Here is a 27,639-nt window from a genome sequence, read left to right on the forward strand (position 1 = left end):
GAGATGATAGGCCAGGAACTAAAATTCTTAAGGAATGAGGAGGAATGATCCATAAATTGCATGAACAGATTACTGATTTTAGTAATCTATAATCTCCACAAAGCATTTGGAGGATGTTTTGTTTGAGTCCTCAGGTATATCTACAAATGTTGCCATTGTTTGCTAACTCAGCCAATAGCGTTCTCTTCCTTCCTACTTTTGGAAGTGTTTGCTGTCTAACCTTTTATTTTATATTTGAAATGTACCAGCTTGTATTTATGTCTTTATATCTGTTCAAGTATAAAATCTTTAAGATAAAGAAAGACATTTCTACTTTTTTTGGTACTTATAATGCTGATAAACAATTGACTTTCAATAAATATTGTTGATGAAAAAATATTATATAGATTAATTATTACTTCCCTCTTCTCTCTTGGTAGTATTTCATGGCACCACTGAAAAGATTTCTGACAGCAGCAGAATTTGATTCAGTATTCATCAACATTCCTGTAAGTAAAAATATGCTAGCTAAAATTGTGGTGTAGTTCTATAAAATCTTCATTTTCTTAGTGGGTTCCAGATCCCTGTTTTGACACTCTTCTGTATTCTTTAAGAATTTTGTATCCTGTTTTTTTGATTCCCCAGTTCTTATATCATTATTTTCTTGAAATAACTATGTCATATCTTCAGTGAAAAGTCATTCAAAATGCAACTGTATGACATGAAGAGGCAGTCTCAATTAAATAATCCTTGGTGCTACCACCTGTTTGTCTTCTGGGGTCCCCTTCTGCCCCATGCTTGCCTGTCCTGTTGTTCCTCCAGCCCCTCAAACCTTGTCTCACAGACACTGCCCCGACTCCATCGGTTCCCCCTACTTTGGCCTCTGCTCTTTGGTGCTTTCTCCTCCCAATTGTATCAACCTTAAACTCCCGTTTCTGAAATAGACTACTTCCTCAGGATTTAACGGCAATCTTAATGATAAAATGTGAGGAGGTTGTTTTTCACAGTTATGTAAGCATTTCAAGTTTTAGGGCACCTTACCAGAATCTTACAATCTTAAAGGGATATTTGCCCAGAAATCTTAGAAGCAAGCTAAATGCTATGCCAAGTGAGGTAATGCTAGGCAAGATTCTAGTTCTTAGACCTCTAGAACTTGCTTTGGTTTACACACACACACACACACACACACACACGCACTGTTATATGTACGTAAGCTTTTATGTGCAGGCTTGCTTGTATCACCTGAAAAATCGCTTATATTTTGATTCTGTTGTGTTCTGTGTTGATGAGCACCAGTTGATAAGTGTGTTGTCCTTATCCCTGATTTTGGCCAAATGAAGACAGTTTTACTGATTTATAGCATACCAGGAAGAAAATGCTAACAATATCAGGTGAAGGTTTAGCATAAAACAAGCTGGACATTCTAGGAAGATAGGGATCTTAAGCCACTTAAAGTAAGGTCACCGTAACTTAGAACCCCTCTGACAGTCTTTATTCTTATGTCTTTTCCATAATCCTCAACAAAATGACAGGGCCAACATATTCGTGTTTAATTTGCACCCTGGTTAGGAAAGAACGTGCTGTGGAGTCAACGTGCACTCCAAGGTACATGGGAGGAGGTAATGGGGAACTGGCACCTTGATTCACATTTCCTCATTTCCTGACCATGCAGTGTATTTACTGGCTGACCGAAAGCTACTTGTTTATCAGGAAAAATGTGAAATTCCCACTTTGAGTGGCTCCAGTAAACAGTCTAGTGCAATTTATTTGCTTCTTATTTATGCCATTAGTTGTCTGGTTTCAAGTAATTTAGTCTGATTATTGTTAGCTTAGCACCAGGACACCGCTAATTGACCAAAGTACACATCTACATTTCTGTGTCACAAGGACATGAATCATTACTTTATCCTGTCAATAAAACATTAGGCACTTGGATAGTTTTATTTAAAAATTTACAGTGATTATAAAATGAAAATGAGCTGGACATGTTTTTACATAAGGAATAAATTATCCTTTAATAACTAGTGAGATAATTTCTTTTTTTCACAGGACCCTGACATTTCAAGTCAGGTCTGAAACTGCTATTTCCCACACACGTGGACTGTCTCTGTTCCCCTCTCTTTCCTCTCCCCACTCCTTTCCCTTCTTCTCATCTTCCTTCTCTTCTCCTCCCCCTTCTTTCCCACCCTTTCTTCCCCCTTCCTTCCTTTCTCATCTTCTCTTTGCTTCCTCCCCTTCCTCCTCCTCCCCCTCCTTTTCTTCCTGTCTTTATTGGTGCTGGCAAGTTTATATATTGAGAATATTCAGCATGTCCTGAGTGGCAAGTCTAGCAACAACAGAGATTTTGGGTTCGGGGCATATTTTTTGGTTCTCATTCCTACTTTCCTTTCACATTGTTTTCTTTTCTAAGGAACTTGTAAAAGTTCATCGGAACCTAATGCAAGAGATTCATGATTCCATTGTAAATAAAAATGACCAGAACTTGTATCAAGTTTTTATTAACTACAAGGAAAGGTAACTTTTACATTTTAAGTTTTGTGGGTCTTAGTTTATGGTGATAGTGAGAATTAATATTATAATGGCTAGTAGATAGCTATAGCTACTGTTCATTGCAGTACTATCTGGGCTGTAATTAGAACCTGGGACAGTTAATCTCAGGTAGTAATTTGAGCTCTATATGTGCATTAAAAAAAAAAAAAAAGGTTAGCTGGGCTTGGTGGTGTGTGCCTATAGTCCCAGCTACTCAGGAGGCTGAGGTGGGAGGATCGTCTGAGCCCAGAAGTTCAAGGGTGTGAGCTATGATTGTGCCACTGTACTCCAGCCACTCTGGTCTGGGCAACAGGACAGAGTGTGACCCTGTATCTGAAAAAAAAGGAAAGAAAAAAAGGAAGAAAAAAGGATCCAGTATAGTGCTCATACTTTTACAATGGAGGCTTTCTCAGCCTCCATTTCCCATTTTGTAAACATCAAGGGTAGATTAGCTGGTAACTAATGCTTCTTCCAACTGTAATATTTTATGATTCTCTATTTTAAAGCATTTGATTCATAAAGTCAATTTCCCTTCCTAAGTTTGGGGAAAAAAATCTCCTGAAGAACTTCATAAATAGGAGTATTAAGAAATTTCACTTAAAATGTAATTCTTTCTTTTTAAATCAAGCAATATAGTTTCTAGCACCAACTAAGAAGTGGCCAATGAATTGCTTTGTGTCAACTCTTAGATAGACATTGACACCTTATTGGTAGTTTTTCCAGTGGAGAGTTAAGAGAAAAACCAACCAGCCTCTCTGTAAAATGTTTGTATTACTACAGAGATACCCTTCCTGAAGCAGCTCAGACTCCATGCCCTATGAGTTATCTTCTCTCCAGCACAGTTCAGACCTCTAATTCCCCTGTTTTCAGATGATGTATGTTCCTTAATTAAAAAGTAGGAAGAACTGTAGGAGGTTTATTAATGAATAGAGTCATATGTAATGATTGCAATAAAATTGTAGTAGAAAATAAAACTGTTTCTGAGTGTGAGTAAACAGTAAAAAAGTTTATCTCTAGAAAGAGCTTTAACAGAAATTTTTAATTTTGTTTTTGGGATATATACTAAAATAACATCAACAGTCATTAAGCCAGTTTATAAAATCTATCTGCTATAAAAATATACGTGGAATTCCATTCAAATTTGGAACTAAAAATTAGTCACTCTTATAAAAGTGACTCTCCGTCTGTGACCACATATGTGTTATGTATTAAGAATTTCTGCTACTGCTCTGATTATCCCTAACTGTAGTTTCGAAGAGTTGGAGATTCTGACTCTTCCCCCCTCTACCTCATTCTTGCTTTTTGTCTTACAGATTTCTTCTTCTTTTTCCTTTTTAGGTTGGTTATTTATGGGCAGTACTGCAGTGGAGTGGAGTTGGCCATCTCTAGTTTAGACTACATTTCAAAGACAAAAGAAGATGTCAAACTGAAATTAGAGGTGCTTGTTTATTTTTTGTTAGTGACATAAAGTCAAATAAGCCTAAAAGCAACATATTCCTCTTCATGGTCAATGCAACAGTACATTTCTCCATATATTCTCAATATAATCTCATGCCAATTTTATAAAATATTTTAAGGGCTAGTTCTGTAAAGTAATATGGTAGTAATAACAATAGTAAAACCTAATATTTATGGTCCTGTGTTTTACATGTATTATCTCACTAGGTCCTCCTGACTCTGTGACATATATACAATTAATTTTCTCATCTTATGGATGAGAAAGCTGAAGTTTAGAGAGAGTACGAATAATTTACCCAGGTAGTAAGAGGTGTAGGATGAGTAACATAGATGTTAGATAACGTATATGTATATTTAAAATGTTTACTAAAAGCGTAAGACACTTAGGTGCAGATGTATAAAAAGGGCATGGATATTACCCATAAGAAGGAAGAGAAGACAAACACAAATATAAGGAGATTAAGTAGTATGAGGTAAGCACTATGAGGCAGGACTCTGAGTACGATTGAATCCACCCACTTCAGTGTGGGTAGGTGTGGAGGATTTATCTGAAGAGGCAACATTTGAGTTAGGGGAAAGCTTTGATGGATGAGAATCCGTGGAGAGCATTCTGGAAGAATTGGCATGTCTTGATCAGAGGAGTTGGGAAAGTTTGAGAAATGGCAAGTAGGCCAATGTAAACAGAGCACAGGGTCCCAACAGAAAATAAGTCTGGAAATGTGTTAAGTCATGTGTTTTTGTACCCCAGATAGGTTTTTTTTTTTTTACAAGAGGAGTTCATACTTTCAAAGAACTTTTGAAAAATGATTGTTATATGAATTACCATCTTAAATGTATTATCCTTGTGTTTAGGTTTTCTTAAATTTCAGGTAGAGATATCTAGTCAACTGTTCAATGACTGTGTGGCTTGTTTGACTCTTTAATACCCCTTTTCCTACTGTTTGTTCAGTTGAGCAGTTAGGTCAGGGGATGAACAGGGAAAAAGGGGCAGATGATTTTCAAATCAGCATCCTTCATCGTTTTGGCTATCTGGTATGATTTCATAGCTCATATAACTCTCACAAAGGGAAATTGTTGCTTAGAAAGCTTGCATGTTAACAGGTAACCAAGTAACGGTACTAAATCTAGGTCATAGATCTTTTTTCTCTACATCATATCCCTTGATGATGTTGACCTTAAGACTAGAAGTAGTTTGAGTCCTGACATTGTCAGTGCAATGTGTGCCTGCTTCTCTTTGGAGAAGAGAGCCTCTTAAGTGTAGACCTGTAAGCCTCCTTGACTCATTAAAATATGATGATAAAATAAAACTTTACAACGCATACATCTAGTTCCTAATAGAGCAACCATTAAAGCATTAAAAAAAAAAAAAGATGTAAAATCGTGGTTCAGGAGAGGCGTGAGCGAGTGTCAGTCATACCTGCATTATATTCTTAGCCTTGTCTGAATGTTCCTCTTCCTCCTTTCAGAGTTGTCATGAAAGTTCTGCCTGGTGCCCATACTCTGGGACTCTAAATACTCAGTTTCTGCAGTCACTATCAGTCTTGGGGAAGGACGTCAGGCTGAGTTTGAAAGGTGCAGGGTGAGGTGTTGCTGACTGTTCTTTCCTCAGCTTAGCAGCCCGTACTTCTGACCACAGGCCTGATTTGGAAGTATTTAACCAGATACTTAACGTCACACTTCAACAAATACTCAGTTGGAACTGCCTACTGCAAGTCCCAGCGTGATGGAGGGAGTAGTTGCCTTCTTCTTGGTGTCTCCCTGCATTCTTTGTGTCTTCTGTTTTGTAGTTATTTTTCTTCTTGTTGATTTTTTTGTCTTTTTCTCTTCTATTTTAGAACTAAGATAACATGGGGTAAAGGGTAATAGAGTCTCTTTATCTAGCCCTGTAAGCCTGGCTCATCCAACCCCATTTTTCTTTTCTTTTCGATTACAATTGAGTTGAAGCTAAGAAGAGTAACTGGATATTTTAGAAGAATTTCTTCTACCTGTTTACTTTCAATCCTTTTAAACATTTTACACCTCAGTCCCCAGCCCCCAGTTTTAGCTAATACCAGCAATGTTGGTTTCTTTACTTCGTGAGCCTGTAAGTTAGAACGTAAAGGAACTAATTTTTTTTCCCAACAATTTTAAACTAACTTTTATAACATAGTAAATTTTAAATGTATAACATTTCTGTTCCTAACACTGTGTTGGGATGGCATGATATAAGAAGGGCAAGCTACAACGTCAATTCCAAGGACCTTAAAATGCAGCTGGGGAGATAAGACCCACTCATTACAATAGTATTAACAGTTTAACCTCCTGTTTGAGACTCATGATCCAGAACTCTCTACAATCTGTAGAAGCAAGAAATCAGTTGAAATAGTTATCATTCTAATGAGCCGCAGTAATTGATAAGACACAGGCTAATATGTCAGGATGTGTCCCCAGTTCATTTTGCCTAAGATCTATAGTCAGACACACTCATTAAGTCACTATGGTCATTAGAGTTAATGGTGTTTGCCTAATAGCTCCTGATAATATATCATTCTATGTGCAGAAAAGCTAAGTGTGGGCAAAGGGGAAACAAAGTTGTGAACAGAGTATTTTCTTAATCACACCTCCTTCCATGAACTGGAAGAGTCTTTGGGCCAGGATGTGCAATTGTGTGAGGATTTTAAAATTAGGTTGCTCAATAAAAACAATGTTTGTAGGGCACCTTTTTTTTTTTTTTGAATGACACTGTAGATATATGAGAAACAGTAAAATCGGAAAAGTGACTTGTCCAAAATCACACAGCTGCAAGTTGTCAAACCTTAGCTTTAAATTCATGCTTTGACACTTCAAAGTATTTTCCTCAAAATCATAGTTACTGTCAAAAGAATTAACAAGTGAATACTATTTTTGAGTAAACTTTTAAGAAAGAATGTAAGATTAAAAAAAATAAAATCTAAGGCTTTTAAAAACTTGGAGTCCAGTAGTAGGTTTATGCTTTAGCAAATTTTTAGAGTCAAACATTCCATTTCCTTCAGTTCAATAAGTATTTATTAAGCAGATGCTAGATTCTTAGAGGGATAAAGGACAAAATATGCTGGAGAAGATATTATGGGCCAGGCATGGTGGCTCACACCTATAATCCCAGCATTTTGGGAGGCCAAGGCAGGAGGATTGCTTCAGCCCAGGAGTTTAAGACCAGCCTGAGCAATACTGCTAGACTTCATTTCTAAAAATAAAAAATAGAAAAATTAGCTGGGTATGGTAGTATGCACCTGTAGTCCCACCTACTCAGGAGACTGAGGCAGGAGAATTGTTTGAGCTTAGGGGTTCAAGATTACAGTGAGCTATGATTGTGTCACTGCACTCCAGCCTGGGCAACATAGTGAGACCCTGTCTCTTTAAAAAAAAAAAAAGGTGTTATGTACACCGATAATTAAAAGACCCCCACAAGACAGAGAGAGAGAAAACAGTTTTGATTGGGTTTATTAGTAAAGGCCTAGATATATAGTTCTTAAAGAGGGTGATGAATTGTGCTAGAGGCTGAACAAAGCACAAGGCAGTTGGAGAGAACTGAATAAACTAAGGCATGAGGGTGGGAAGGTTCATGGCAGGTTTGAGTAGGGATTTGTTCTTGATGCCTGGTCCATGAGCCTACTGGGGGAGATTGGTGGAAGGGACAACTGTAGGAGTAAGCTGAGGAAGACCCTGAAGGGACACAGTTTTGCAGTGGAGAAAATAATTGTCATAATAAAATAGTTCTATTATGATAGATTCCATATTTGGAGTTAAAATACTCTAAGATTTCTTTGTTTTTAATTGAAGATACTCTCTATTATTTAGAGAGAAGTATTGTTAAGGAAAACAGCAAAATATTTATTGTTTGATAACAGTTCTGCTTAGGGCCTTTACATCTTTATAATGTTTATGACTCCCCCTGAGAAAACTGACAAAGTTTTTTACAAGTTTTTAAAAATCATTTCATTAGGAATGTTCCAAAAGAGCAAATAATGGGAAATTTACTCTTCGAGATTTGCTTGTGGTTCCTATGCAACGTGTTTTAAAGTATCACCTTCTCCTGCAGGTATGTAACTTAAGACTATTTGTTTATTGCTCATTTATTCATTTTACAAAATATTAATGAAGCATCATGTGTGTTATGCATACTCCATGTTTTGGGCCCTATCCCCTTAAAATTTTGAATTATTATTATAGCTAAGTGGGAAATAACAGAACATCTGGGAATTGTTTCTTCTTTGTAGCAAAGATGATTCTGTATCTGCCACAAGTCACATTTTGTGTCTTTCAAACAGGACTGGCTGAAAAAAAAAATATAAAAAGCAAGGCAAAGCAAAAATATCCTTTCAACCATGTCTTCTATAGTTAGAAGTAATCATTTATTAGCATTTCAATGTTGTGATGCATCTGAATTCTGGCAGATTAATCATATCAGATCTTTTGCCTTCTAACAGTAAATTAAAGAGAATTGTGTCACATTCCATGTTGCTTTCTACTGTGCTAAATTATAATAAGACTACATTTATTTTGAAGTGATTCTTGTTATAACCCACAAAGCTTATGGTTTCCACGGTTAGTCCTCTAATGAGGGTGGAGAGTCTTATAAATTTAATTTGATAGCTATACCAGGAGACTCATTAGTTCAGCTCCAAAGAAATGTCTTACTGTATTAGTCTGTCAACTCTGCTGATGCTTGTGAAATGTCATTTTAAAAAGATCTACTACCTGTATATGAAATATAATTTTGAGGCTGCTGTGCTTTGTACATCTGTAGCTACAAAATTATTAGTCATCTCTGTTTTTGTTCTACTGAGAAATCAGAAAAATTCAAACTGTGATTATTCCTTAAAAATGCATTAAAACATTTATGAGACCTAAACTCAGAGCAACTTAATCAAATTGGATTTTATGAAAAAATAATAAGGAAGATTTAGGCAATCAGTTTCCAAGGCATCTTGGAACTAAAAACATGTCCAAAATAAGATAATAATTTATTTTGTTACTTCAGTGTAGTTAAATATTGATTGAAGAATTTAGAAGGTGCAATTTTTAAGAAATATCTATTTTGGTACTTATGGGGTTCTGCACAGAGTTATAAAAGTATAAAATGACTATACTTTTTAAAAAGTCAGTGAACTTTTCCCCCTAATTTTTCCTGGGTTGTTTTGTATTTTAAATTTAAAGTGTATGTTTAATTCCATGATGACTTTTTAAAATAGGAAAAGTCTTATTTTGGACACCACACATAGATAAAAATTCTAGAAATGGTTTTTCTATCTCAAAATAGTATAGGGTAAAACTTATTTTTCTGGTGTGTAGAAATTTGTAGAACAAATGTGGTTGTAAATTTGGACATTCTCTACTTACTATACTAAAGTAGGGAAATCACTTGAAATGCTTTGTTCTGAAATCACAGATTTATAAAATTAGCATATTTTCTAGTGAGGGATTGGAGACTTTAAGAATAATTTACTGTTTTTATTTAATAAAGTAAAAATAGAAATAAAAGAATAGAATTTCAACAGATTTATTCTACTTAACAATTCTCCGTCAGTCCTGTTTACAGCAGGAAACACCAGTGGTATTTTTTGAGTGTCTTCCCTGTGCCAAACACAGCATCAGGCGCTCGTGATATATTAACAATACACCCCCTATACTGATAGAGTTGCCGTTTAGAAGGGAGAAATAAAGTGTAAACTGTCAAGCGTAACACAATAGATGTTATGAAGGTACAGAGGTGGTGCAAACAAAGGCCTAAATAATTATACCTAAGGAGGCTAAGGACTTGAGCAGAGGCCTCTATCACAGAAGGCTTCCCAGAGGAGAGATTCTTGAGCGGGGCTTGGAAGGAAGAGTAAGAGTTTGACAGGTGGATCAGAGAGGAAGAGCTTTCTAAGGAGAGAAACAACATCTCTAATGGGATTAGATATCAGAACATATTTTGAAGATTATGATTAATTTAGGATGAGTAGAATATAGATTGTTTGGGTGGAAGTGGGAGAGAGGCATTGAGAAGTTTGAAGAATTCAGGTCACAAGGAGTCAAAGAGGGACGAGTGACACAGCCCAGAGCTTTTGTGGAGCATCACAGAAGCCTGAATAGGCTTGAGCCGGGATCTGATTTACATTTTAGAAACCTAATTCTGATGTCAATATCATGAATGGATTATATGAGGAGAGACTGCAAGTCAGAAGATCAATCAGGCGCTCATTATAATTACCGGTTTCAATAAGGGCGAGGACCTGACCCTGAGCAGTGGCAGTGAGGTTGGTTTCAAGGGGCAGGATCAACACTAGCATCAACAGGACACAGGGAGAGGAGAGAGGGAGGAGTCCGGGACACCTTTCAGAGTTTGGCTCACGTGGGTGTACCGATGGAAGTGCCATCATTCAATAAAACATAAACAGGAGCAAGAGTAGGGTTCTGGGTGAAGATGGATTAAGTTTTGGGCATGTTGGATTTGGGGAGCCTTTGAGATGCCCATATGGAACTGTTAGTTGCATGTGTGAGTCTGGGACTCAGGCGAGAGTTCTGGGTTGAGCACGTACATTTGAGAGTGATTGCCCCGTTAGGTGATAGTCGACATTATGAGAATGGTTGTGATAGAATTTGTACAGTATGTAAAATAAGAATAAAAAGGACTGAGGTGAAAATGTAGGGCACGATAACTTTCTAAGTGGCAGACAAAGAAGAAACCATGAAAGACTGACGAACAGGCAGAAATTTAGGATGGACAAATAAACAACAGCAATAACAACAACGAACAGACCACCCTGATGTCCCTGAAATGAAAGGAGAGATGCAGTCAGGAAAATCAAAAGCCATAGAGAAGTCAAATGTGATAATGGGTTAAAACTATCCATTCGGTTAGGATTTAAGGGATCTTTCATAACATTTGGGAAGCAGTGTCCGTATAATGGTGGGGGATAGAGTTCAGATTCATCTTAGAAAGGAAAATATTTCCAAGAGTGTCTCATGTTCTTTTGGTGTCTAGTTGGTCTTTTTACAGTTTGAAATTTTTGAAGGGAATGGAGCCTAATTACATCAGATTTATCACATTATGGAGAGAAAAATTATAATAATCATTCAATTTTGAACGTGTTTTATTTCTTAGTTTTAATTTGGTGAAAGTAGTACTGAACTATATCTTCCAAACAGGAGCTGGTCAAACATACCACTGATCCTGTCGAAAAGGCAAATCTGAAACTGGCTCTTGATGCGATGAAGGTGAGGCATGTGTCTCAGTAACTTGTCTATATGTTTTATGGTTGCCTAAAAGCAATAGAATTTAAACTGCTGACAAATATATACGATGTGCTAATATATTATAATATACATTTGTTTTTGATGGGGAGAGCTGGATCCTTTTTTACTGAAATAGATATACTTGCATGGATTTAGCTGTTAGACAAAAAACCATAAAAGGTGTTTAAAGAGGTGTATTAAAATAACTTTTGTACAAGTATGTCAACTTTCATAACCACCAGGAATGATTTTATGTAGTGGTTTTATCTCACACTGTTTTCACAATTACTAATAGAAAACCGTAGGCTTGCGTAAGCAGTAGGTCAGCTGGTGCCTTGAGAGTGCCCGTGGTGTGACTTATTTTCCTCATATGAGGGTGCCTGCCGGGTTTACCCTTGTGGATGCTATGCAGCAATGCAAGTGAATTTCACTTTGGGTTTCTATTTTCAGGTAAATCTGAAAATCAAGAACTGCAAGTAGATAAAAGCAGACATTTTGAACATATGGGGGGAATATATTAATATAAAACCTCAATTTCCACATTACGTTGAATAAAATTGATTTTGAAAGAAATAATATTTGCCTATAACTTAAAACACAAGCAAACATTTGTTCTTCAAAACAAAAATGGCAACGTGGCCCTGCTCAGAGCAACGCGTAATTACTTAACTGTGTCCTGGTACCAATGTCAGTGTTAACTTTGCTGTTTAGCTGATTTTAGTGCCACTGTTGGGAAACATCACACATTTATTATTATAGAAAAGTCATACCAAGTTTCCAGTTTTTAAAGAAGTTGTTTATGGATACATCCTATGAAAAGTCAGACTTCCATTTAGAACGAAGTTAGGAACTGCTTTCTGCAGAGTTCTGTTCCTACTGTTGCAGATGAATTTAAGAGTAGAGAAAAAAGAAAGAACTCAGAAAACAGGGAAATCTGGAGCACATGTAATAAAAATAGCTAGTTACAGTATGGAGAGATTAGCTAATGTTTCCTCAAATATAAGAAAAGACACTTTAAAATAGGTGAAAGCACATGGAGAGACACGGCCAGCGTTTTTTGTTCACTTTAATTCATGAATTAAATTTAGTTCCATGCTATTTCGTTCCTCACCTCTCCTTTATTTCTCCTTTATTAACCCTTTAAAATTGAACCAGCTTCCTTGATGGAACGCTTTTAGGAACTAAGAAGACATTAACTGTTTGCAGAAAACTGTCTTGCTAGATTCATTGTCTGACTTTTAGTTCCTTGTTTCTCCCTGCTAATCCTTCATTATTGCCCTTGTAACCTGTCCATTTCTCTCAAGGTCAGTCATTAACGTGCTTGCAACTTACATTCTTCCGACCCAGTTTCCTTTTCATTGCTCTGCATAGCAGCATATTTTGTTTTGTTTTTAAGGCAACAGACATCCTTACCCTTCTCAGGGGTGTGGCAAATGACGACTCCCCAGTCTTCCCAGCTGTAGTCCAGGCATTGTTAAATTGCCTTTGAGATGGAGCTTTGATTGACTGGTTGTTCATTTTCTTGTCAATGAAAAGTTATGGTGGTTACTTTTACCACTAATGGAATTAATGATGTGTTTTCTTTCAAAGAAGTTTACATCTCTAATCTTAGTGTGCCTTCTTTTTGTACCCTTCTCTTTATTCTCTAGGACTTGGCACAGTATGTGAATGAAGTGAAAAGAGATAATGAGACACTTCGTGAAATTAAACAGTTTCAGCTATCTATAGAAAATTTGGTATGTAATTATCCTTCCATCCAGCTTCCCCTCACCCCCAAACTGAAGGGCATTCTAGGAGTTGTTGAAGACAAGATAGTTTACCTTCAAGTTTCTGTTGTTTGAAGTTTTTCCCCGATTCCTCTGTTTGGCAGCATTTGCATGGACGACTGGTGGTGCCTGTGACTTGTCACTGTCCAGGGACTTTCTGCCCTTGCTTGTCACGCTCACCTTAGTGACACTCTGCCTCTTCTCCCAGAACTCTGAATTCTAAACATGGGAGTCCATTTTTTTCCTTTTCTTTCCCTTTCCCCCGTACATACTGATGGCTGATTGCTGTTCGCTTACTAATTTTACATGTATTTACTGAGTGACTACCATGCACCAAGCACTTTGAGACTGGGACTGTAACTATGAACAAGATGGTCTCATGATTAGAAGACAGTAAAAAAAGAATTTAAAAATGCCACAGTGAGATTAATGCTGAGAATTGGGTGCTATAAGGGAGGTTAATAGGAGGAGTCCTCGTTCAGATAAGATGGTTAGATAAAGTCCTTCTGAGTCATTGCACTGGGGCCTGAAAGATCAGGAGCAGCCAGCCACACAAAGATCTGATGGAGAGCGATCCAGGCAGAAGCCATAGCAAGTGGGTGGGTAAGAGATGGGTAAGAGCCAGGTGTGTTCAAGAAGCTGAAAGGTAACAGTGGCTGGAACTGAGAGTGAGAGGAAGGATGGTGGGCCCTGAGGTGTGAGGGGCAGGGCGACGGCGTAGCACAGCTTTGTGGGCCGAGGCTCTGAGATGAGGTTTTATTGTGACTGCGGTGGGAAGCTAGAGAAAGGATTCTGTCAGGGAGTGTTACGGTCTGATGGCCGTTTCAGGAAGACCCTATAAGCAGACAGACCAGTCAGCAAGTTTTTGAAGTGGTTTCAAGAGAGGCCTGGGTTAACCTGCGGGCGGTGCCAATAGAGATGAGTGGATTTAAGATACGTTTCTGGTGGAGCAATTTTGTTGCTGTTTTCTGTGAAACATCGTGAGCCTGTCTCATTCTTTTCACACATACAGCCATGTCCCTGTTTCAAGACACCATTGCCTGCCATCTTCCCAGTCAAGCTGGCGTCTCATCATCTCTTCACATGGTGGCAGATCCAAAACGTGCATTTCTCAATTCACTCTATTCCCAGACTTGTTAAGGTTTTCCATTGTCTTCAAGATTCCTTACCATGATATTTAAGGCCCTCGATGATCTGGACTTGTACTATTTTTCTGAACTCATTTAGCTAGTAACTGCCCACATAGTTTTACATTGTGGATACTCCTCTGCATTATAAGGTCTCCGGTTTACTGTACATTTATATAGTTCTGCCTTTGATAATTATCTTCGCAGAGCCTAGAATGTCTTTTCCCGTTATTCCCTATCTAATTTCTTCAAGGTTCAATTAAAATAAATCCCTTTTCCTAATATCCCATCATTCTTTCCTCTTTGGAATTCCATAGCATATTGCCTTGGATGGCTGTGTAGCATTTAAAAAAAAATTGTGGTAAAATAACATTAAATTTACTATCTTAACCATTTTTAAATGTGTAGTTCTGTGGCATTAAGTACATTCACAGTCTTGTATAACCCTCTCCACTGTCCATCTCTAAAACTCTTCATCTTGCAAAATACTCTGTACTCATTAAACATGAACTTTCTGTCCCTTCTTTCCCTAGCTCCTGGAAACTACCATTCTACCTTCTGTCTCTATAAATTTGATTATACTGGGTACCTCATATGAGTGGAATCATGCAATATTTGTCTTTTTGTCACTGGCTTATTGTAGGTAGTATAATGTCTTCAAGGTTCATCCATCTTGTATTACGTGTCAGAATTTTCTTTTCTTTTTGCATATCTGTTCACTTAAGGTCTGCTAATATATCATTGTATATGTATAATTCACATTTTCTTCATCTGTTCATTCATTGGTGAACATTTGGGTTGCTTCCCTCTTTCAGTTATCATGAATGATACTGCTCTTAATATGGGTATACCAATATCCATTCGAGTGCCTGCTTTCACTTCTTTTGGTTAATATGCCCAGAAGTGGAATTTCTGGGTTGGTATGGTAATTCTATGTTCAGTTTTTTGAGGAATTGCTATACAGTTTTCCACAACAGCTGCACCATTTTATGTTCCTACTGGCAATGCAAAAGGGTTCCAATTTCTTCATATCCTAACCAACGCTTGTTATTTTGTTTGTTTTCATAGTAGCCATCCTATGGTTGTGAAGCGATATCTCTTTGTGGTTTTGATTTGCATTTCCTTAATGATTAATGACGTTGAACATCTTTTTCCTGTGTTTATTGGCTATTTGTATATCACTGGAGAAGTGTCTATTCAAGTGCTTTGCCCATTTTTTAATCAAGTTGTTTTATTGTCATTGGGTTGTAGGAGTTATTTTTATATATCCTGAATGTCATTCCCTTATCATACATGGTTTGCAAATACTTTCTTTTGTGGGTAGCATTCTCACTTTGTTGATAGTGTCCTTCATGCACAAAAATTTTTAATTTTGATGAAGTGCTATTTATCAATCTTTTGTTGCCTGTGCTCTTGGTGTGATATCCAAGAAATCGTTGCTAAATCCAGTGTCATAAAACTTTCCTCCTGTTTTCTTCTGAGAGTTTTATAGTCTTAGCTCTTACATTTAGGTCTTTGAAACATTTTGAGTTAATCTTATATATGGTGTAAGGTAAGGAGCCAACTTCATTCTTTTGCATGCGAATATTCAGTTTTCCTAGTACCATTTGTTGAAAGATTGCCCCATTGAATGGTTTGGCAATCTTGTTGAAAATCATTTGACCATATATGTGAGGATTTATGGCTCTTTACTGTTCTGATGGTGTAAATATCTATGTTTATGCCAGTGCCACACTGTTTTCATTATTTTAACTTTGTAATGGGTTTTGAAATCAAGTCAGGAAATGTGAGACCTCCAACTTTGTTCTTTTTTAAGATTGTTTTGACTATGTAGGATCCCTTGAGATTCTGTGTGAAATGGATACACAGAGTGATGCACAAAAACATCATTGGGATATTGATAGGGAACATTTATTTTTAAACTTTCTTATTATGGAGTTAATCACACATCTGTGTCCTTTATTAGAAAGGAATTTCTAGATGTTAGTGATAATTTTCAGTCAATTTCTTTTTACCCTTAGCATGTACAATAGTGCTCATAAATACTTTAAAAAATTTGATTGCCTCTGGGGAAACAGTTCATTATTTTTAATCATTAAGTCGGAACATCCCTGGCTCTGTAGACCAAATTAGGTTCCCCTTCTTCTACTCTTCCTTCATGGCAATTGTGCATTTGTAACTGTATGCTTCTGTGGATATTTGTTCCTTTACTGGGCAGCATGTTCCATGAGGGCAGGGTCTGTATCATTTTGCCCTGCACCTACAACGGAGGCTGCTACGTAGTAGATGCTCAACCAATATTAGTTGCTGGAACTTTCTTGTGATTTGGATTCTTCCAGGCAATTTTCCCTTTTCATAGCTAACTTCCCTTGTAAGATTATAAGTAAATTAATTCATGTTCTCGATATACCCCTTGGGATTATAAAGGACAGACTGTTTTTGAAAATGTATCATGTAGACATGAGCTTTTTATAGTAAGTGTGCTGGAAAAAAATGTAAAAGTGATAAAATTTATAAAGTAATGACATAGTTGTCCTCAGCAAATATATATGCTAATGTTTATTTCTGTTTTTATGTGATTATGAAAGACTCAGACGTGTACATTTATATTTTAGAATCAACCAGTTTTGCTTTTTGGACGACCTCAGGGAGATGGTGAAATTCGAATAACCACTTTAGACAAGCATACAAAACAAGAAAGGTGAGAAAAGAAGACCAATACTGATTATCAAAATAAGTAATTAGTATCACAAGATTGAAAGAGCCTTAAAAACAATTCCTCTAGGATGAAGAAGAGGAAAAAAGGAAGAAAAACAGAAGGACAGACCAACCCATAATTTCTAAAGTTTTCCAATATAGGTATCTTAGGTATTCCCTTCTCTGTTCTGGTATCTGGTAATTTGTCTAAGTTCTTAGGAAGGAAATAACAAATACAGAAGATCATCTAGGGTAAAAAAAAAGTGCACAATAAAGTGAGAAAAGAGAAATAGATTACCATAAAAACATGATTGATTTTTTAGAATATATTTTAAAATAACTAAAATAATAGAAAAATTTTCTAAGAAAGAATACTAAATAAGGACGATGAAGAATATTTTCTTGAGAGAAATTGGTAGGTGGAGTCCTTGAAGATTAGTAAGCGTGTCCTGGAGTCCTTAATTATGTATAAATGTGATTGTCAAACTGATGCTTTTGTGGTTCATATGGCCACTTTCTGGAATCGTTGGAAAAGAGAAAATGAGCCAGCAGGGGGCAGCATCAGCTTTTGCTTCCACATTGAAACCCTGGCTCCACAGGTAGCTCGCAGGAACCACATGGCCCTTAAACCACTGTGGGAGAAATTGATTTTAAAAGTGACGCAAGTATCAGAGCTCTGTGAATGTATCATTATCATTGTGTAAAAAAATGTGCTTTAATCACTGAGAGTTTATGAAAATATACAGGTATTGGTACTGGATGATAGGGTTATAAGGTTTGTCTTCTCCCCCAAATTACATTGTTTTTAATAAGAAAAAAAATATTAACATGGAAATTTCACCAGTTTACATTTCTAGTTTACATTTTGCTCATACATACACCATTCTAGTTGTGTTTCAGCTGGTAAAATCATGAGGAATAACATGGAGGTTAAAAGCACAGGTCCCCAAAATTAGACCTGCTAGTGAATCCTGCTCTATGCCTCATTACCAGTGTGGCCTTGAAGAAATTATCTAATTTCTCTAAGCCTCAGTTTCCTCCCCAGTAAAATTAAGATGCTAATAGGACCTACCCAGCAGTTGGTCCGGGGGATTTAAATTGAGTCATGTTTATAAAAGTGATGACTAGCACTTCTCAAGGAATTCTGGCTGATTCCTTGTAACTTCGGTAGATGTTAGTTGTATTGTTGTCACTAATATTATTCTATAAGTTTTCAGCTTTTAAATTGAAAAAGAAAGTAATTGCTCATGGACAAGCTTTACGGCTTATCTCGATTGGTCCTTTAATCAACTTTGCAGTGTGCATGTTGCTTTTAATATGATTTTGCCATTTTAAAATGAGGGAACTGAGGTACAGTGAAGACATTTAGGTGGTAAAGGGTAGTGTCAGGATACAAACACTTCTTACGACGTCCGATTCCTTTCTTTTTAATGTGTAACACTGCCTGTTGTCTTTAATGCAAAGGAAAAACACTTGGTTGATTTAATTAAATCTTACCAGGAAAAACAATTAATGCACATGCTTCTAAACCATGTAAAATCCATCAATCACTGTCTCTTTTTCACAGGCATATCTTCTTGTTTGATTTGGCAGTTATTGTATGTAAAAGGAAAGGTGATAACTATGAAATGAAGGAAATAATAGATCTTCAGCAGTACAAGATAGCCAACAATCCTACAACTGATAAAGAAAATAAAAAGGTGACTTCTTGGAAATTAATAACTGTAATTTACTCATAACTTTGAATATTCAGGAAAAGTATGCTAATACATTAATTTGAGATGTGGCTTACCAATCCAGATGTTTTTGTTTCTAGAGATTGATTAGGTGCTTGTCTTTGTGAGAAATAACTGCACAATGCCACAGCTGATCTGATCATTTCTAATGCCCTAATGATCAAGATAGTAACATGCATTTGGCATAGAAATTGTTATGGATATGAAGTTGACTACAGTAATAAGTTTACTTGTTTAGTTTGTACATTGATAATGTTTTAAAGGGTTTTTGGATAGTTATGGTGGTGTCATTGAATTTGGAAACATGATTTTATTAATAAATGATACACATTAACCCAAAAAATATTAATTTTAACAGTGGTCTTATGGCTTCTACCTCATCCATACCCAAGGACAAAATGGGTTAGAATTTTATTGCAAAACAAAAGATTTAAAGAAAAAATGGCTGGAACAGTTTGAAATGGCTTTGTGAGTATTTCTACTTCTAAAAGTGCTTTTTTCCTACTACTTAAAATACTTATGAATAATGAACAACAGATAAATGTACTCTAATGCTTGTACAATGTGTATAGAAGCTGGGGAAACACTTTGCTCTGAGCATGAGCACTACTAGGCTGTCTGCTTGATAATTTTGGTCTCTGAGGAGTCCTCTTGGAGAAAATTTGGTGAATTTCTTCAAAAAGAAGAAAGAGGGAGCTCTACTCTTCTGTTTGACTTTCTTCTCATAGGACTATTTTAGCTGTTTAGTTTTTAGCAGCCTGAGAAAATATTAATCATTCTAATGATAAACGTTTAATGTAATTACTGTTTTTTAAATATATGTCTTTAAATTAAATAGAAATAACCTCCTTGTATACATGCATAAATAGACACATATATGCATTTATCTTATTTTTAATAAAATGATTGATTTTTTCTCTCTGCTTTTAATTCATTTTGTTTGAATCCTGGCTAAAATGCTTATTATATTCAAGGAATGCTTTAAGGGCTTGGTTTCTTTCAGTGTTCTTTACTTTTATTGAAGCTCAACGAAGAGGTGGGAAATAAATCAGACCTGTTTCAAAAGGAATGGTATAGAGAGATGTAATTACCCAGGAACATGTCTTTATAGGAGTTTCTTTTTAGTTTTGATGTCTATGGATTAAAAGGTGCATAATAACCCTTTTTCGGGAAACATATAGATTACCCTGAAATAAAACAGTTGGCAAAAGTTGAAATTAAGCAAAACCACTTTTGTGATTTGTTTCATTTGTGTTCTAGCATTATTTGCCATTTGTTGACAAATTCTATTAGTTTTTTTTGTTTTATTTTACTTTGTTTTAAGAAATGCTGATGTTAATATAAACGAGGCAGGATTGGAATGTTTTATTATAGTTCTGAAAAGAGGAAAATAAAGATTCTCTTAAGATTATTTTATTTAATATTTTGAAAGACAAGATTGTATAGCCAAAATATTTTTAAGCTTATAGACCATTCTTGGTTCAGCTATAATCACTGCTGTGAACTGTCTGCACAGTCTTAATTAAATTAATTAACTTCTCATAGCCTCGGCTTCCTCATCTATAAAATTGGGATGATATAGTTTTAAAATTCAGATAATGTGTCAGTAGAATGCTAGTCAAGTAGTACAATAGCAATCATATGGTATTGAGTAATAGGTGATATCTCTTGTTATTACTGTTGTTAATATTGTTTTGTATTTAGGATCCTATACGCTTATGGGTACTTATAAAACTAGAGAGCATCTTCTAATATACTGTTATAGTTCTTACTATTTATTGATTATAATAACGAAACAAGAGGTTAGTACATTTAATGCAGTGGCTATACTACAGGAACCCACTTGGTTTGGGGCACAAGTGATGAAGTTGGTGATCTCTGCCCGTCTCTGATTAATAGTGGGCTATATCATAAAGCTAGGGTTTTAGTGAGACATCAGGAGTCGAGCAGTTGAGATTGAACTGATAGGATGCTCAGGCTAGTGATAACGTGCAAAGGCAGAACTGATCTCAAGCCTTTGCTCTTGTGGGAAGGATGCTAGGCTAGCATTTTACTGATGAGTTGTGTTTGGCTACTTAATCTTCAGATGAGTGACGGAATTTCTGCAGAGGAGGAAAGTTGAATTTCATGTCCTAGAGCAGGCAGCCTGCTTGGACTGTATGATAGAAATTCTGGTGACTATTTTGTTCAGTTGCCATAATCTAATAAATGAAAACTAAGAAACGACAATGCATGAAAAACAGCAAGCCGTGTGTATCTCCACAGAATGGCTTCTTCTCAGTGTTTTTAGTGTTAATATGGGTCTCTTGAGTTCTTCTAGAGCACTCTGGACTATTGCTTTAATGAATTCTGAAAAGGAAAGGGAGGCATTGGTGGGAGGGTGGTGGAAATTCAAAGGAGCTGATATTTTTAAGACTGATGAAATGCTTTCCAGTTCTATTTACAGAAGATGACCTGCTGTTGATAGGATGACTGGATCATTTTTATTTAAAATACTTGCAAATCACCTTTAAGACACTTAAAATACTGCTCTTAATTTAGAACATTAAAAAAGACCATAGAAAAGCATGAAGACCAGTAAACAATAAGTATCCAGTGAACACAAATCATCTCCCCAGAGGTTACCTGAATCTCAGCCTCAGTCTTGCCTAAGCACATCTCTCCATCCATGCTTGGGTGTCATGTTCTCTGACCCTCTTTGGCCATAACCACTTCCAGCATTTAAATACACAGTGAACCACATCAGAACTTGGCAAATGTCTGTAGGAAAGGCGGAACAAAGAGAAAAGCAGCGGTGACCCACTTGGATAGAACAGGAAGGATTTTTTTTTTCTTTTTTCTTATGAGAAGAAGTGGCAGGACTGATTGCTCCTGAGGTTGTTGGAACAATTATTGAGCCAAAGAATGTTCATATGCTGTAGTTCTAGGGACCATGCTCTAAAGAATATATTTAAATCTTTAAGAGGCTGATTGATACGCATTGCTTGCTTTTATTTATTCCAAGAAGGCTTTTTGTCACTAACTGTCTCTCACAATTCCATTTAGTCATCTGTGAAATAGGATGGCAAATATTTTTACTGGGTTAAGCTGGTTTTCATAATGATGCTGGAAAACGTGGATGTGAGTGCCTATAGCAATGTTCAAAATGTTGTTCCGAAGCTATGGATATGTTTTCCTCAAATCCATTACATCCTTTGTGCTTTTATGAATTCTTCTCTTAGATTTAAATTAATAAACCTTGTCACACCCATTTTATAGCTCAGGAAACTAGCAATCACAGCATTTCAGCAAATTCATATAAGTATGATGCTCTGTAGAGTTGAGGATCTCAGTTCACAAGATGTTTTTATCCATGAGGGTGCTAAAATAAGCAACTGGACTCAGATCTTCTTATCTAAAATTGGAGTCAGGGGTTTTTCTTTGTTTTTGTTTTTTTTCCCCTGTTTATAGGACCTAGGGATCAAATAGTTTCCTTAAATTTCCCAGGAATAAGTCAAAACTGGGTACAATATAAAATAAGTAGAATAATAGAATAAGGACGGTTTTTAAAAGAAAAGTTAGGAAAAAAAAGGTAAAATAGGAGGAGAAAAAAAGCTTTGCACATGGTAGAAATTGGTAGATTCAGAATCAGCCTCTGTAGTGTGTATTGAAGAGAAATGAAAGGCCCTCTTGGCCTGGAATTTCTTCTGACCGACCTGACCCAGTTCTTGAAATTCTAACAATTCACATTTACTCCCTTGAATGAAGAAAGCCGCTTTGAAGATGCGTGTACCGTTATTACTGCCACTGTCTAAGATTTCTTAACCGTGTAATGTTACACCATGCTGAGTGGTACATGGATTACCTAAGGAAAAATAGCATAGAGGTCAGTCATGTCTCCTGAAATATTAGCTCAGGACGTTTATATGTTAAACGCTAGGCTAATGGTAGCGTGGAGAAGAGAATGGGAATGGGGGATGGAGATTCTGGAGCTCACGCCGGTTCCCTGGAGGCTGCCCCTGAGCTTTGTGCCTCCCAGGATGGGCCCCCGCGAAGGAGCTGTCCTGGTGGGATGCGGTGGGGAGTGGGAGTCTAGCTGTTAAGCTCCACAAATCGCATTTAATCTGAGGCACGGTGTTTCGATCTAATTTATTCCCCATCTACTTCCAGAAGGAATTTGAAATCACTCACAATAAAAAGCACACATGCCGCAGCATTAAAAAGAAAAATTTAAATAATCAGAGGTCAAAGAGAACAGTGTTTCCAACATTTTCTTCAAACTCAGGCTCCACTACGTAAGAACGTTCTCTTGAAATTTTACTTGCTGTAGTTTGCATGATGAAAACAATAAGCATGTTTTTCACATTTCAAATATAAAATTATTTCACCAAACATAATTTGTTTTAATCTAAAGATATTGCTCCGATATTCTGAATACCAGAGAGATAATTGCCGCAGGAAATTTTATTCATTCTGCAAATATTTATTGAGCACTTGCCTTGTTGCCAGACACTATTGGAAGCCCTGGGCATATAACAATGTGGGAGCCGTTGCAATTGAATTTAAATATTATTATTTCTAAATAGATTAATGTTCAGTTAACATATAATGGATTAAATTTCAGGTCTGAACTCTTGATAGTTCTATCCAAATCATCTCCCCCTCCAATCCCATTTACTGGAAAATCAATAGATGGAGGCCCAAGAATTGCCCTGGACACAGCCCCTTCCCTCGGCCTGTAATCAATCTCTCACCAGTCTCTGCAGATTAAGTACGACCATTTGCCTGTGTCTCCACTGCACCCCCTGGTTTAAGCCTTCTGCATCTCTAACTAGCTTCTGCATTCCCTGCTTCCTCCCAACCAGTCCATTCTTCACGACGTATCGGAGCGATCTGATTGTGTTCTGCCCTACTTACAACCCTTTGTTGGGTATTTATCGTACTTGATACAATATCAAAATTCTTACCAGGATGTAAGAAAGCCCTGCATGATTTTATCCCACACATCTTTCCAGCCATATCTCACATCAGTTTTCCCTGCGCTCATTTTGCTCTAGTTAGATTGTGTATTTCAGTTCCTGGAGAATGCCCAGGCCTCACACGTGAGCTCTCCCTGCCCGGGATGGTCTTTTCTCCTGTTGTTTGGGTAGCTGGTTCTATACCCTACAGGCCTTGGCTTTAAATGTTACTTTGGGAGGGAGGTCTCTCCTGACCCCTCTGCTAAATGAGCAACCCCACATCCCCATTATTCTTTCGCTACCATAATCGTATTGCCAGAGAAAAGTCATTCAGGCATCGTGTTTGCAGCCTGCCTTCCGTCCAGCAAATCCTCTGGTAGAGAGAAGCTATTACTTCACTTGTCTGCTCAGTTTTATTAACACCTCTCTTTTCTTCTCCTAAAGAGTATGGATTTTGGGCTGGGTGTGGTGGCTCAGGCCTGTAATCCTAGTACTTTGGGAGGCTGAGATGGTAGGATCACCTGAGACCAGAAGTTCAAGACCAGCCTGAGCAACAGCAGAGTGAGGCCCGTCTCTACAAAAAATAGAAAAATTAGTCAGTGTGGTGGTGCATGCCTGTAGTCCCAGCTACTTGAGAGGCTGAAGCAGAGGATTGCTCAAGCTCAGGAGTTTGAGGTTGCTGTCAGCTATGACGACTCCATGGCACTCTAGCCCACATGACAGAGCGAGACCCTGCCTCAAAAAAGAAAAAGGGTTCTTTCTTTCTTATTACAAAAGAAGTGAAATTGAACTACATTGCTAGAGCTGGGAGAAAAGGAAAAGGAAATGGATCTGGGGATGGAAAGAAAGCTTTAGGTTTTGGCCAGGTGCAGTAGCTAAGGCCTGTAATCCCTGCACTTTGGGAGGCTGATGTGGGAGGATCGCTTGAGGCCAGAAGTTCACGATCAGCCTGGGCAACATAGCGAGACCGTCTCTAAAAAAATTTTTAAAAAGTTTCGAGTTTTGGTTTGAGTGGGGCTCTGGATTAGCTATGGAGTCTAAGGGATTTGGGAAGGGGAAAAAGGCCTTTTGAGACACATGTCTTTGGACTCTGAATTGCATTACCTTTTATGTTTTTTGAAATGCTAAGTAAACAAGGAAATTACTTTTTGGTTATTTTGGTTGCTTTGTATGTACCTTTAATACTCCAAGGCTGAACTACCTGGGTTCCTGGACGAATGGAGTTACCCCATGAGATCTGTTTATCTATTTAACGTCTGTTTCTTCCACTGGGCTGTGAACACCGTGAGAACAGGGATCTTGTCGATGTTGTTCACATGCATGATCTGTCCTAGCACAGCACCTGGTTCATAGTGCACAATCTTATTGTTATTGTAAATTTGAAATTTTACTCTTCAAGTTTTCCAACAACCAAGATAAGAAAAGAAAAAAGACTTCATGAGTTTTGGATTTCTTATTGTCTGACAAAATATAATATGATGAGATCCACAGTGTCTCTAAGGCAGGAGTCACTGACCACAGCCGTGGGCCATATACATCCCACCACTGCTCTGCCGTAACACGCCACACGCATTCATTCATGTGTTACCCGTGACTGCATTCGAACTTAACTAGGACCAAATTGAGTCGTTCTGACAGAGCCAAAAATATTTACTCTCTAGAACCTTACCAAAAAGTTTGCTGGCCCTTGTTCTAAAAGATGAAATTTGTTGTCTCAACAGATACTTATTTAGACATTGGAGAAGATCCAAACAGATCTCCTGATGAAGAAAATGAAGAAGAGGAGGGGCAGGGTGGGAGAAAGAAGAGAGAGTAGTAATAGTACTCGTGCCAGTAGTAGTAGTTGTTGTTTGACCCTGCCATAGAATTCTCTGACTTAGCTTCATGTAGATACTAGACGCATCTCTACCTGGGCAAAAATATAAACAAAATCAGTCTTTTAAATTTGCTGCCAGACTTTATCACTATAAACATAGATCTTTCAGAAATTAACAACAAAGGCTATCTTCTCTTGAAACACTCACCAGAGAGCTTCATTTTGAATTGATGTGTAATGTGACACAGCTTTATGCCTCCAAATCCCAGGATGGGCGGGCAGGGGCTCTGTCTGGCCTGCCTAGTTGCCCCCGTAAGGAGAGGGGTTGGGTCAGCAGCACTGGTCCACCGCAGGAAGCAGCATATGGTGGGGAGGGGCACACTCTGGGTATTTCTGAGGGTGTGGAGGACCAGTGGAAAAGCAGAGGGAACAGATGCATGACATAAGTCTCCCTGTGACACCCGTCAGCATCGTAAAACACCGACTGTGACTAGATTTCATGTGGAAAATGGAAAAGGAGTGAAGCCTTTCTTCTGGGTCTGACAGGTGGAACAAAAAATCAAGAAAGCCACAAGCAGGAATGTGGACAGAGAGACAAATGAGAGAAAGCAGGTGGGCTCCGAGCATCACAGACCCTAAAACTGGAATTTGGGCCAAGCTCTGCCTACATCTCCGAGAGGCAAGGAAGCCCCAAATAGCATATGAGTTGCATATTTTTTCTGCAGTCCTTGGCATACAAATGAATGAGATCAATGCTACCTAAAAGGCAGACTAGATAATATGAAAATCACCCATCCTTCTTGGTTCCGTAAGTTTTATCCAAGCATCAATTCAAACTGCCAGAAGGAAAAATATCTGCAAGGACCGGCACCAGCTTAGGTGTCTACAAAAATGCCTTAGAAAAATTTGCAATCTCATGGTCGAAGGCTTATAGGCTGGGGAACCTGCAGCCTTCGGATTTCAAGGTTGTTCTTTTTTAAGCACCAAAGGAGGCAAGAAAAGCTTCATCTTTCTCCGCTGCACCCCTTTTAATAAAAGGATTTGTCCTGTAAAATCTGGATTCAGTCAAAAGGCCACACTGTAGGACCTAGAAGGCCACATGTGGCCTGAACGCTTCAGGTTCCCTACCCCTTGAAGAAAATCTAATGCCGTCAGTAGAGAAGATGTGTTTTTCAATGTCTCCTACCTAAGGATCCACAAATAAAATGATTTGGGCCACTTGGGAGGCTAGCGCAGGAGGATTACTCAAGCCCAGGAGTTTGGGCTTTTAGGGAAAGTAGTGAATATGTGTTACCAGTAAGTGATCTCAGCTGTAACTGAACTGTCCTCGTGGCCTTTTGTAGAATTTGTTTATTTATTTATTTAGTATCAGGGATTCCTGTTTAGGCCATGATGATGATTTAACTTCAAAATGCTCCCTACCCTACCCAAAGAAAAATAAACCTGAATTTATTATCTATATTTGGGATTATTTTTTACTGTCTAATTGAGCATCTAAAATGTCTGCTCAAAGAACAGACTGCATCTATTCAGGTATCCAGTTTCATTAAGTTTTATTATGTGGTTTATTGGGAAGGACAATGGGTCCCACAGAATCCAGGCCAATAGCAGCAATGTGGTGAGCTTTTCTCTATTCGGGAGACAACCACATCAACAAGAAACGTTTTTAATCAGTGATCTTTTAATCTTTGTGCGCTTGAAGCATTTTCCTCCCAGCAGCAATGCCATTTGTGCCTGTTATTTATTCTGAAATTTCCTCCCTGGAGAGCACACTGAGGAAAGCCAGAAGGGGCAGGGAAGACACTGGTGGCGTCAGGTTGGCCACAGGGTCAGCCCTCCTGGATGAGCTGTATATGGGGATGACATTTTGACTGTGGTGGCACCTGCTTTGGCATTTTCTGGGTGTCCAAAGCCTGTCAGTGTCTTTTTGGAAACTGGTAGTTTTATCAGCATAAAAAGCAAAACATCAGACTACAAACCATCTCTCTATTTGTCTACCCATTTGTACTTGTGTTTTTTTTTTTTTAATGAGAAATTATTTTCTCTAAAAACAACTTTTTATTTTTCTTCTTTCAAAGGTTTTCATGACCAATTTTTAATATGAAGAATTTGTTTATGGGTGTGGAATCTATGCCGACAGGATCCATTGCCCTTGGGCTGTGCTTAGTCTCATGGTGCTGACTTATTCACATTAATCTCCTAAGTTGAAGCCAGCTCAACTCTCCCCGAATCTAATGTATTGTCTATAACCTTTCAAAATTGGCAGTTAAGGCAGGATAGGGAACTATACTGGCAGCAATAAAAGGAAGTAGGACACGGGACAGTGCTCAGAGAAATCACGGCTGTCATAAAATGGAG

General features: G+C 37.6%; 1 protein-coding gene across 1 annotated transcript in view; it reads left to right on the plus strand.

The window, feature by feature from the left end:
* The window catches only part of VAV3 (vav guanine nucleotide exchange factor 3), a 363,845-nt gene that overhangs the window by 180,694 nt on the left and 155,512 nt on the right, over positions 1-27,639 (plus strand). Inside the window, exons 7-15 of the mRNA XM_069479072.1 lie at positions 420-488; positions 2,390-2,493; positions 3,847-3,946; positions 7,928-8,023; positions 11,116-11,184; positions 12,852-12,938; positions 16,711-16,796; positions 18,360-18,492; positions 18,887-18,996. Coding sequence (XP_069335173.1) covers positions 420-488; positions 2,390-2,493; positions 3,847-3,946; positions 7,928-8,023; positions 11,116-11,184; positions 12,852-12,938; positions 16,711-16,796; positions 18,360-18,492; positions 18,887-18,996 — 854 coding nt within the window. The remainder of the gene's footprint in view (positions 1-419; positions 489-2,389; positions 2,494-3,846; positions 3,947-7,927; positions 8,024-11,115; positions 11,185-12,851; positions 12,939-16,710; positions 16,797-18,359; positions 18,493-18,886; positions 18,997-27,639) is intronic.

Source organism: Eulemur rufifrons, chromosome 8 (assembly GCF_041146395.1).
Source record: "Eulemur rufifrons isolate Redbay chromosome 8, OSU_ERuf_1, whole genome shotgun sequence".
NCBI classification, from domain to species: Eukaryota; Metazoa; Chordata; class Mammalia; order Primates; family Lemuridae; genus Eulemur; species Eulemur rufifrons.